Source organism: Paroedura picta, chromosome 6, assembly GCF_049243985.1.
Source record: "Paroedura picta isolate Pp20150507F chromosome 6, Ppicta_v3.0, whole genome shotgun sequence".
Lineage (NCBI taxonomy): Eukaryota > Metazoa > Chordata > Lepidosauria > Squamata > Gekkonidae > Paroedura > Paroedura picta.
Window position 1 is genome coordinate 16821567 of NC_135374.1, and position 12656 is coordinate 16834222.

At 44.1% G+C, this 12656-nt stretch overlaps 1 protein-coding gene across 2 annotated transcripts in view; it reads left to right on the top strand.

Moving 5' to 3' along the window:
• Positions 1 to 728: 728 nt before the first annotated feature.
• Positions 729 to 12656, top strand: part of DYNC2H1 (dynein cytoplasmic 2 heavy chain 1) — a 184802-nt gene continuing 172874 nt past the window's right edge. For both annotated transcript variants that reach the window (XM_077341542.1, XM_077341543.1), the window contains exons 1-10: positions 729 to 1167; positions 3539 to 3709; positions 4471 to 4606; positions 5188 to 5306; positions 5893 to 6037; positions 7927 to 8159; positions 9076 to 9210; positions 9295 to 9408; positions 10907 to 11018; positions 11766 to 11890. In XM_077341542.1, the coding sequence (XP_077197657.1) occupies positions 973 to 1167; positions 3539 to 3709; positions 4471 to 4606; positions 5188 to 5306; positions 5893 to 6037; positions 7927 to 8159; positions 9076 to 9210; positions 9295 to 9408; positions 10907 to 11018; positions 11766 to 11890 (1485 nt within the window). In that variant the 5' untranslated portion in view covers positions 729 to 972. The remainder of the gene's footprint in view (positions 1168 to 3538; positions 3710 to 4470; positions 4607 to 5187; positions 5307 to 5892; positions 6038 to 7926; positions 8160 to 9075; positions 9211 to 9294; positions 9409 to 10906; positions 11019 to 11765; positions 11891 to 12656) is intronic.

Below are 12656 nucleotides of genomic sequence, written 5' to 3' on the forward strand. Positions count from 1 at the left end.
AGACCAGGGGTAGTCAAACTGCGGCCCTCCAGATGTCCATGGACTACAATTCCCAGGAGCCCCATGCCAGCATTCGCTGGCAGGGGCTCCTGGGAATTGTAGTCCATGGACATCTGGAGGGCCGCAGTTTGACTACCCCTGCACTAGACATAACCACTTGATCGCTTAGCACCAGGTACTGCTTTCTTGGAGGCTTATTAAGAGCAGCAGGCCAGGCAGCATATCAGAGTTCCTCTCTACAGCTGCACCTGAAACCAAACTAGATTTACAGTCCCATCCTAAACTGGTCAATGAACCTTATTCCCAGTAAAGTTTTCTCCATTAGGACTGCTTAGCCAGCTACTGCTGCTGTTAAGGGGTGCCCGTCCCACCTAAGGCATCCCTTGGAATTCTAGCTCATCTCCAGGAGACAGAGATCACTCTCCCTGCAGAAAACAGAAGCTCTGGTGCATGAACTCCATAGCACTCTACTCCACTGAGGTCCCTCCCTTGCCCAAATCCCACCCACTCCCGGCTCCAGCCCAAAGTCTCCAGGTATTTCCCACCCCAAAACTGGCAACCCCAGCTGGAGAAGAGCCAAACGGGCGACCCTCCCAGCAGAGCGGCTGGCCGCTAAGCCGAAAAAGCCGCATGCAGTTAGCGGGCGTTCTGTTCAGTGCCTAGAAGATCGCCAGTCTCATCGATCGAGCTAAGCCTAAGGCGAGTGGCGCTCGCTTACTCTACCCTTGCGGCGCCCTGACGGATGGCTCCGCTGGGCCGGCGGCCGCCATTTCCCCCGTTACCATAGTAACCCGGCCTAGCAACGCGCGGACGCCGGGAAGCCTCCAGGCTAGTCGTAAGGGAGGGAGCCGGCGCGAGTCCGGCTTTCGGCATGCCGAACCCCGCTCTTCTTCCCGGCAGGCCCAGCACCGTTTTCGTCCCACCCTCCTTTTGAGCTCGCTGCCCTTCTCCGCGGCCGCCGCCGCCGCCAACATGCCGCTGGACCGGGACGGCGACGAGAGGAAGCGCTTCATCTCGGCCACCGCCGCCAACTTCTTCGGCTGGCCGCCGTCCGCCGGCCTCGACGCCCTCTCGGCCAGCCCCGCGCTGACCGACTTCCTGGACGACGGCAACGAGTTTCTGCTCTCGGTGGTGCGCTCGCAAGACCGGCTCGTGGTGTCCAAAAAGGTAACGGGCCGGGGAGGGATGTCGGAGCCCCCCGCCAGGATGGCCGAAAGACTCTCGACTGCGGCGGCAGCAGAGGAGGCGAGCCCTGCATTGCCGAAGAAGGGGCGCGGGTGGGTGGCTGGAAAGAGCAGCAGGGCGGAGTTGGCGCCCAGGGGCGCACCTGGAGGACCAGCGAAGTTGTAGTCAAGGAAGAACGTTGACTTCGAGTGTGTCAGATGTAATGAGCCAAGTTGTGTTCATGTGCGTGCACATTACTGAACCAAGTTGGGTTTGTGTGCATGCGCACTTCATCAGATATAATCAGCCAAGTTGTGTTTGTGTGCGTGCACCCTTCATCATCATCACCAGATATAACGAACGAGGTTGTGTTGATGTGCACGCACACTACACCACATATATTGAACTAAGTTGATGTGCATGCACACTTCATCAGATATAATCAGCCAAGTTGGGTTTGTGTACGTGCACCCTTCATCATCATCACCAGATATAACGAACGAGGTTGTGTTGATGTGCATGCACACTTCACCCCATATATTGAACTAAGTTGATGTGCATGCACACTTCATCAGATATAATCAGCCAAGTTATGTTTGTGTGCGTGCACCCTTCATCATCATCACCAGATATAATGAACGAGGTTGTGTTGATGTGCATGCACACTTCACCACATATATTGAACTAAGTTGATGTGCATGCACACTTCATCAGATATAATCAGCCAAGTTATGTTTGTGTGTGTGCACCCATCATCACCAGATATAACGAACGAGGTTGTGTTGATGTGCACGCACACTACACCACATATATTGAACTAAGTTGATGTGCATGCACACTTCATCAGATATAATCAGCCAAGTTGTGTTTGTGTGCGTGCACCCTTCATCATCACCAGATATAACGAACGAAGTTGTGTTGATGTGCACGCACACTACACCACATATATTGAACTAAGTTGATGTGCATGTACACTTCATTAGATATAATCAGCCAAGTTATGTTTGTGTGCGTGCACCCTTCATCATCATCACCAGATATAACGAACGAGGTTGTGTTGATGTGCATGCACACTTCACCACATATATTGAACTAAGTTGATGTGCATGCACACTTCATCAGATATAATCAGCCAAGTTATGTTTGTGTGTGTGCACCCTTCATCATCACCAGATATAACGAACGAGGTTGTGTTGATGTGCACGCACACTACACCACATATATTGAACTAAGTTGATGTGCATGCACACTTCATCAGATATAATCAGCCAAGTTGTGTTTGTTTGCGTGCACCCTTCATCATCATCACCAGATATATCGAACGAAGTTGTGTTGATGTGCATGCACACTTCACCCCATATATTGAACTAAGTTGATGTGCATGCACACGTCATCGCATCTATTAAACAAAGTTGTGTTCGCGTGCATGCACACTTCATCACCACCAGATATCTTGGACTAAGTTGTGTTGATGTGCGTGCACGCTTCGCCACATATTTATTTATTTATTTATTTAATAATTGGATTTATATGCCGCCGTTCGCCAAAAGGTCTCACGGCGGTTCACAATAAAATATAAAATCAAAGTAAAATCACATAAAATCCCCTAAATACCCCATTATTACAGTAAAAGATAGCATTCTATTCTATAACTCTCCCCACTTTCCCCGTTTGTTTCAGAGAGAGGTCGGACGTTAATTCTATAAGAGAGAGAGGAGAGAAAGACTGGCCGATGGTTTAGGGCAGTGGTCCTCAACCTGCGGGTTGCACCCCGGTGCCGGGCCGCAAAGGCCTTGGCACCGGGCCGCGGCTCCTTCTTCCCTCCCCCCCCGAAGCGAGAAGCTCGCCAGGCCACGAGCAAATCGGCCACCAAAGCGGCCCATTAGCTCACGGCCCGGCAAGCTTCTTGTTTCAGGAGGGGAGGGAAGAGAAGCTTGCCAAGCTGCAAGCTAATCGGCCGCTTTAGCGGCCGATTTGCTGGCGGCCCGGAGGGGCCGGGAGGGGGAGCCGCGGCCGCCGGCATGGGAGGGGCCCCCAGGCCACCCTCTCCCCCGACTCCGGAGCAGCGGTCCGCAGCGGGCGAAAGCTTGCGGACCGCTGGTTTAGGGATAAGTTGTGTTCACATGCATGCACACTTCATCACCAGATATATTGGACTAAGTTGTGTTGATGTGCATGCACACTTCACCACATATATTAAACAAAGTTGTGTTCACGTGCATGCACACTTCATCACCAGATATACTGAACTAAGTTGTGTTGATGTGCATGCATACTTCACTAGATATAATGAAGCAGAATTTCTTCATTTTGGAAAACATTGGGCAGAACCACAATAAATAAATCTGAATATTTGCATTTCCTAATCATACAGATTGAACCTGGCAATACGAAAAATAAAATATTGGTATTTTTCAAGCTGCGACCAGATGTTATCACAGAAGATAATCTTCATACCAATATTCTTGTGTCATCTATGTTAGATTCTCCTATCAATATGCTTTACCAAGCAGTGCGACAGGTATTTGCACCAATACTATTAAAGGTGAGCAAGTTTTCAAAATATTTCAATAATTAAGGATTTTAATTTTTTTTGCATGTTACCCTATATTATCAAAGTAATAGTAATAACAGGCAAATTATTTGCCATATTAAATTACGATAACCAACTTTTACTTTGCAAGAAGTTTTTACAATTTAAATTTTTTATTTTATTTCTGTTTTAAAATATTTGTAGCAGACTTTTGTGATCCCAAGGTGGATGACAGTCATGAACTCAAGTTGTTTTGTTCCAATTACTGTGAACTTTGTAAAAACCATTCTGGCTGCAGAACTCAACAGGTTCATCTTGAAGTTAGAAGGGAAAACAAAGTAAACCTTTGAAATTAGAAGTAAATATTGGTATCGCTAATAACTGTTCTGTAGTTTGTAATACCCTTATATTTTTTAGAATCTGAAAACCTTATTCTTCCTATTTATATCTTGACAATAAAGTTATCAGATAGCTAGGCCCCCAAGCATTGGCATATATCCAGCCATATAATTCGTTCAGTGGAATAGTAGTACAATTCATAGTGTATGTTGATTTCCTCTCTTCCACTTTAGATTTCCTCTACTTAGCCTTGTGTGCTCTTTCAGAGGTTCTGAGGACCTTTGGGGACAAGATATAGACTGTTTACCTGCAGTAGAGGGGGCAAGAGTGAATGTTTTGTCCCTTATACAGTTAGGAGCTGGTGAGATATATGCCATTAGTATTAAAATACACAGTTGTATTAGACAGTTTCATTATTGTTTAATTTGTTGCAGGATGAAAAATGGAGTAAAGATTTTGATCCCAAACTCCAGAATCTTTTGCGTGAATTAGAGGCAGGTTTAGGATCTGCTCTGAGAAGAACAGATAATGCTGAAAAAGGAACCAAATACCGGGAAGATGATGTTCAAGGTATGTAGCATTCACAAGGTATGTAAATTCTGGGGGTTTGGTGTAAGAATATAGTGCAGAGTACAGGAATTCCTTGAACAACCTATCAATGGACTTGATATAATTGCTTCTACGAAACATAGGGGGTGGTTACAAATTGGGCACACCATGAATCAAGCTACGTTTTCCCAGTTTGTGCCCATACCTGTGTTGGTCTCAAGCAGCAGAATAGAGTCTAGTGAACTTTGTTCAGACATACTGTGTACAGCTCAGAGACCCTGTCAACTTACCTGTCACACTCCTTGATTTTAGCAGGACTTGCTTCCAGATATGTGTATTTACAGTTCTGGTTTAAAACTTCAGTGCTATTTCATATTTCAAAGTGGATGTGCTATATTCAGCGAGGGATAAATTTCACAGTTAGTGTTTTTCAGGTATACTGCTTTACTGTTTGGTGATAGAAATAAACTCAACTAAATCCCTTAACTTCAATATTCCTTTAACTTATTCAATAGTTCATTCAAGTTAAAGTTAACTAGGCCACTCTGTATGTTGGGTCTGCTAGAATAAGTTCCTTGTTCTTCTCTTTTTTTTCTTCCCAGCAATACTTTCTCCAAATGATGAGTTTCAGTTCTGGATAGAACGTGCACAACATGGAAGCAAACTGTGTAGCAAGGAGAGAGCTGCTCATTTTAAAGAACTGTTTGAGGCCATTGCATATGTACGAGGTTTATTCTGTCTGTAACATTATTTATATCCGCATGGTGGAATATGTGTTAAAACTAGGGATGGGCACGAATCAGAACGTTAATGTTTGCATTGGGTCTTGGGGTGTTCCTGAACTGAACCCAGTCAATCCAGAAGTCACCAAACTCATATCAACAAATAAAAATCGAGGTGGAAAAAGACTTCATGCTCTTACTAACATACTGGGAAGGACATGGGGCTTCTAGGCCTCTACTGTGCAAGCTTTTAGTGATGTAAAAGGAGAAATTGGTATTTCTATAAGAGTGACTGGGGCTTGTTAGTAATAAAGATACATTTGTTCGCTTTTGCTTCATTTCTTCACAGTTTGTTCTGTATTGAGATGTTTCCCTTCATAAATAAAGAAGTGATAACTGACAGCAGAAAGAGTAATTAACGAAAGTAGGAAGCAATTCAGATGGAAAGATCTGAGCTTTTCAATTCCAGTTTCTTAAGTCAGATACGCTGTTTTTGTAGAAATGTTCCTGAGTGACTGATTTAAAGGTTATTGCCTTCTCGTCAGTGAATTCAGTCATATCTTTAAACATATGCTTTGTTTGTAGGACTATTACAACTTGGACAGCTTGTCTTTATTTGAAGTTGTGGATTTAGTGGAGACGACACGAGATACAGTTGATGATGTATGGAGGCAAACCGAACATGAACCATTTCCACAGCTACGCATGCAAAACCTGTTGGATATTACAGGTAACATACCTGGTTATGGTGAACGAATGTTTGAAAGGTAGTACGTTGTGTAAAGCAGGGGTAGTCAACCTGTGGTCCTCCAGATGTTCATGGACTACAATTCCCATGAGCCCCTACAAATGCTGGCAGGGGCTCATGGGAATTGTAGTCCATGAACTTCTGGAGGACCACAGGTTGACTACCATTGGCGTAAAGAGTAGTCATTTTTTAAGATGTAGCCTCATTCTATATTGAGTTCCCTAGATCGCCCTCCTATTCCCGTGTTATCCATGAGATGAGTTTGCAGGGAAGTTTCCAGCATCTTTGTCTTGGCACTTTAAGACTTCTAAGGGCGTGACCAAATAAATTACCTGAAACAGAGCAGTATGTGGAGCAGGAGTCTCTGCAATCAGCATTGCTCCTTTCCCCCATGGATTCTGTGCAATGCGTGATTCTCTCTTGACTACAAGTCTTGCTAATTTAGGACATCTGTGGCTGCTTTGTAACCTGCAGATGTGGTTTGTAACCTGCAGTTTACTGAACTAGTGCAATCCTAAACAGAGTTAACATCTTTCCGAGTCCCATTCATGGTAGTTAATAGGCTTACTCTCAGGAAAGTGGCTATAGGACCGTAGTCATCACTTAGACTGTTTATGCACTGGGAATTTCACTGCCCCAGCTCCCATGCAGGAGCACAAATAGGAGGCGGAGGAGGTGCACCACACCAAATGCTCCCCCGTGTGGGTGCAGGAAGAGGTGGGGCAACCTGCCACAACTAAAACTCCAGCCTGCAGCACAGCATGAAACCTCCAGTGCAGAAACGGTCTTACAGAGTTACTTACAAGTTTAAGCCCCTGGACTTCAGTGGGTTTGGAATGAACGGAGGAAGTCTGCTTTTTCTTCACAGTGGCAACATAATTCTCTTCCCCATTTATCTCCACAAATGACTCTGGGAGGTAGGTTATGCCGAGCAAGTGCCACTGGTCAAAGGTCACCCGGCAGTCTTCCATGGCAAAATGGGGATTCGAACCTGTGCCTCCTGGAGCTTAGTCTGACACTGTAATAAGGTGTTTAACATGAAAACGTAGCAAGGGATAATGACAACTCGGGTATCGTTGATGTTCTCCACTCTTTTAAGATAGCCATATTATGTTCCGATGGAGAGTTGTGCTGCCCTGAGGGTTCCAGATAGAGCTTGCACCTGCCTAGACATCATATTTGGATTCTGACAAACTTTTGCCTGTTCGCTTAATGCTGGCATAGCTTCAGAGTTCCTTGCACTGAGAGCCGAACAACAACTTTAGATTGTAAAAGGCTCAAGATGTCCAGTCTGTAATCTCTTTAGTGTGATAAACCTGAGTAATGAAGTATGTGATGTTGGTCTGCACTATATGTTCATCTCAAGGCAGTCCCCAGTCTGAAGGAATGCTCCTGCCCCCTTATGTCCCACCATCATTCAGCCAGGACACAAGTCTTCGAGTCATCAACGGTGAAAGAGGGCTGTCCATGTCTACTAATTTCTCATGGTGTGCTGCTGAGCCATCGTTTGCTGGCTATCATAGAACCATAGAGTTGGAAGGGGCCATACAGGCCATCTAGTCCAACCCCCTGCTCAACGCAGGATCAGCCCAAAGCATCATAAAGCATCCAAGAAAAGTGTGTATCCAACCTTTGCTTGAAGACTGCCAGTGAGGGGGAGCTCACCACCTCCTTAGCCAGCCTATTCCACTGTATCATTGTACTTTACAAGCTGATTTGTGCAAGGAGAAGAGTACTTTCCTTGGTGTCAAAAGCTCCAAAAACCGACGTGTAGTCTTTAAAAATCAATCTCATTTCAGTGAAGGCTGCACATTCATTGTTTGCTGTGTTGAAATTAATTTGGACCATTTGTGTATATATATTTTTTTCAGCTGGCTCTCTTGGAAGGTTTGTCCAGAAGAAGTTAGGGACACTAAATCTGTGGGAGGATGCCTTTCACATTGTGAAAGAAAACCTGAAGGCTGGCATAATGATTTGTGAACAGTGGGTAACAGCCTGCGATCACCTGACAGGGCAACTGTGGCAGCGCTACACCCCACACTTGTGGCAGAATGAGAAATATGTTCCTGAAACACTCGACAAACTTGGCAAGCGACTAGAAGAGGTATTGCTACATTTTGCGCTTTTGGGGGTGATAGCAATAACAGGCTTTTCAAATGAAATGTTTTCTCGTGGGGAGGAGCTACAGCTTAACGATAGAACATCTGGTGTTTTTTGTCTATTTATTTTTATATTTATATTCTGCCCTTCCCTGACTGCTCAGGGCAGATCACATCAGTTTCAAAAATACACAAATCTAATATGCATTGAATTAAACATATACAAACAAACTAACATTTTAAAGCAGGGGTAGTCAAACTGCGGCCCTCCAGATGTCCATGGGCTACAATTCCCAGGAGCCCCCTGCCAGCGAATGCTGGCAGGGGGCTCCTGGGAATTGTAGTCCATGGACATCTGGAGGGCCGCAGTTTGACCACCCCTGTTTTAAAGTTTAAAACTGTAAAAAAGTTGGGATTTCAGATTTAAAATTGCATAAAGGAAGAAGAACTGATTTCTATATCGTGCTTTTCACTATGAGAAGGAGTCTCAAAGCAGCTTACAATTGCCCTCCCTTTCTGTCAGAAGCCTTACTGAACTGAATTGAAATTGTATTCTCTCTTCGGTCTCTCGTTCATATCAAGGAAGTATACTTAGGAAAAGCTTTTGTACAGTTTCCTGCAAAATGCAGTTAAGGGTACATGCTATTTACAAGGAATTCTCAAGAGCCCGAGTTACATTTTTGATCTCCTCCCTTCAGTTTTTATAGCAGTGCACAATCTTGTAATACCTTAATTTACAGGTTAGTCCTAATAATCTCTGTGTTCATTTATTTTATAAGGGATGGATATTCTTTTCATTGGACGTTGCATTTGTTGAATCTTTTTCTTACTGTTTCAGTTGGAATGGTCCCGGCATCTTCCTAATTGCTCATAGTATCTGATGCTGTGAGCAGTGGTCAAAATGTTGTGTTTCGTTTATAGGTGCTAACTATTCGAACCCTCCACGAGAAACTTACCTATTTCTTGCCAACTGGCGAACAGCAAGCATTGCACCTTGCTCAGGTGTTTGAGCCCTTTGCTGGTTTGAATCCTGTGCACTATAATCCCTACACCGAGGTACGATGCTTTAAATCTTACATTATGTTTGCTTGGCTGATCTTGATATATGAATTTTGATGAAAGCGTTCCCATTGCTCCTAGCCTTTGTGGAAAGCAGCAGTACGTCAATACGAAAGAATTATTGCTCCAGCAGAACAGAAGATAGCAAGTAAACTTAAGAAGTTTCTTTCAGAAATTCAAGACAGTCCACAACAGGTAAATAGTATGTGATGATTTTGAGGGTGGGGGGGATAACTTTGCATCTGAGGGTGCATGTAGAAGAAAGAGTGCATAGTCTCAACTTCTAGCTCAGTGATTCTTGGTTGTCTGACAGGGCTTGAATACGTCACGAGAGGTAAAGCGTGCCTGGAAAAGCTATACAGTCATGTTGGATACCTAACCAAGATCATGGAGTCACCATGTAGTATTGGTTTCTGTCACCCATCACCAGGCTGGGGGTGGCATCACTGTAAGGGGAGGGTACCAAGATCCTCTACTGCAGTGTTGCTACAGTTCAAGGGTGTAGGAGAATCCTAGGAGCATCACTGTTGACCAGAAAATTCCAATCCCATCCCTGCTCTGTGACTGATCAGGCAAAGAGGTGGGGTGCATTGTGGAGAGCAGCATTAACTAACAGCCCATTTGCACACTAACAACCCATTTCCTCACATTAACAGCCCATTTCTAGGAACCAGGTGATTATTCTAGATCGATTTAAGTATCGGTGTGCCTCCACTTTTAATCCAGAAAAATGCGGTGCTGCAGCTTTTTAAGCCATTGCTGTAGAAGAACAAATCTGCCAATGCTAAAAGCCTACCTGAGGCTGGAAGTAAAGCTTCAGCGCTTTTGATGATGGCTAGAGGAGAGCTTGCTGCTATTAACTTTTTACTATTAACATTGATGGTTATTATGCTTAGGAATCTTTTGTGTATTTCTCATGTTCATATTCTGTTTATATTTTATTGTGATCTGCCCATGAAGGATCTGTTGACCTGCCTTGGCTTTTCTTTGTGGCTTACTTGTCTACTTATTTATTTATCGTATATGGTGTGTGAAGTATAGCCAGGGGATCTGAGGATTGTCTGGCAGCCAAGCAAGGGAGCTTTGGAGGTGGTTTACCATTGCCTGCCTCCATGCCATGACCCCTAGTATTGCTTGGAAGAATGCCATAAAAATCATTGAAGGTCTCCCATCCGAATGCTAGCCGGGGTCGGCCATTCTTAGGTTCTGCGATTTGACGAGATCAGTCTTGCCTGGGCTCTGCAGGTCAGGGCTTACTTGTCTGCAGCTGTACACCTGGCAAAACCTAGCTGGATTTTGCATTGTCAAAATTCTCCAGGTATTGCGTTAGAATAAATAATTGTAAGGTAAAGTAAAGATATCCCCTGTGTAAGCACCGAGTCATGTCTGACCCTTGGGGCGACGCCCTCCAGCGTTTTCATGGCAGACTCAATACGGAGTGGTTTGCCAGTGCCTTCCCCAGTCATTACCCTTTACCCCCCAGCAAGCTGGGTACTCATTTTACCGACCTCGGAAGGATGGAAGGCTGAGTCAACCTTGAGCCGGCTGCTGGGATTGAACTCCAAGCCTCATGGGCAGAGCTTTCAGACAGCTGCCTTACCACTCTGCGCCACACCTTTCAGTAAAAAGCAATAAAATTGCTACATAAAGTAGTTACATGTTGGTTAGAAGAACATGTCTGTTTTATTTCTAGCTTCTTCAAGCATTTCAGAAATACAAGGAGCTAGTAAAACGGCCAAGCATTAGCAAGGAATTGCTTTTAGAAAGAGAAACTTTGTTGGTGAAACTTCAAGATTCAGTCAAAGGTAAGTGTGTATGAAAGAATTGCTACGAAGATTTCAGTTACTTTGCTTGCATAAGTGCACAAGTCCTTGAAGTCTAATAGGTCTGTTAATTTTTGTAATATTTAATCTCATTTTTCTTCTTTTATCATAAGCCCCAGCTAGAGGAGAGCACCGTTTGTAGGAAATTGAGGATGCCCTGAGTCATGATATACCTTTTGTTAAAACAGAAATATTAGGTTGCATGTACTGCTTTTGTATTTGTGTGGGTGGCAACATGCATCAGTCAGAGATATTCCTCATTTCCCCCTTGCTCTCCAAAGCTAGGACCTTTTCCTTGCTTTTTAAAAATTGTTTTTTTTTATTGTTCTGTATTTCGTGAAGGTGATCACTGAGTGGCTAAGAAAGCCTTGGATCAGTTTAATTATAGGTTCCTGTGTCCAGATTTTCAAACTAACAGTACAATCCTAAGCAGAGATCTGTGCTTACACTTAACATTGGTGGATTTAGTGGACTGTACCTCTGCTTAAGATGGCACTGTAACAGTGGCAGCTATACCAGCTTCTTGTTTCATTCAAACTTAAAATAAACCCTTATTTTCTAATGCTTTCGAGTACTTTTAAAGGGAGCCTGCACATTTAACAGGCACCATGGAATTGTTAGCAGTGATCAGATTTCAGCCTTGTTATGTCGGGCCTTCTCCGAGGAGTTCCACCGGAGTCCAAGGAGTCTGTGTGATTCATTAATAGATTGCTTGATGCTGTTATGCAGATCATCGAACAGACTTTGAGACAAGGTGCCACGGCGTTCCTGGGGATGCTTCTGGGCCACTGGCAGGCAGAAATCTTTCTGAAGTTGTGAATAATATTGTTTGGGTACGCCAGCTGGAATTGAAGGTACCTTTTCTCATGCAGGCTGTAAAATATAAATAGCATATCATGTGCTCATGTGTTCATGCTTCATGTAATAGGTGCCATTTAAGATGCTAGTAGCCAGTTTTCTATAAAGAACATCTGTGGCTACAATCCTATAGTTAAAATCCTAAAACATATCCCATTAAAGAAAAGAAATGCTAATGTAGCAGAGCACCTCTCACAAGGCTTTATATGTCTTCCCTTTCCAATGTAAGCTGCACATATTTTTGCATACTTTTCCAATGTAAACTGCACATACATTTGTCCAGTAGGGTCATTCGGCCTCATCTGAAACCCTCTTGCATCTTACCAGCAGCATCCTGTTTCCAACTCTTCTCCATGTTCCCACACTCAGTTCTGCTTTAGCTGGGGGGTGGAGGGGGGACCCTGTGCCTAGATTTGGTGGGTTTGTGAGGAACAGTTGGTAATAGTAAGGTACAGGAGGACTTTGGATGCTTTTGAATCAACTCAGTGGGTCAAAGAACATTTGGAAGATTCATGGGCACACCTTTCACATCTGTGTGTGTGTGTAGGGGGGCGCAATGCAGTGCAAACTTAGTATCATGTAGTATAGGGTCAACATCAGAAGAATTTTATTATCAGATCAGTATCAGTGGGAAGGAGAGAGAATGGAAGAACATACTGTGTCCAGAATCCTTATGTTGTTCATCAGAACATCTCCTTCCTGTACTTTTACCACTAACAATTTTTACATTTTAATTCTTAAAAAGTGGGAGGGACCCCCTGT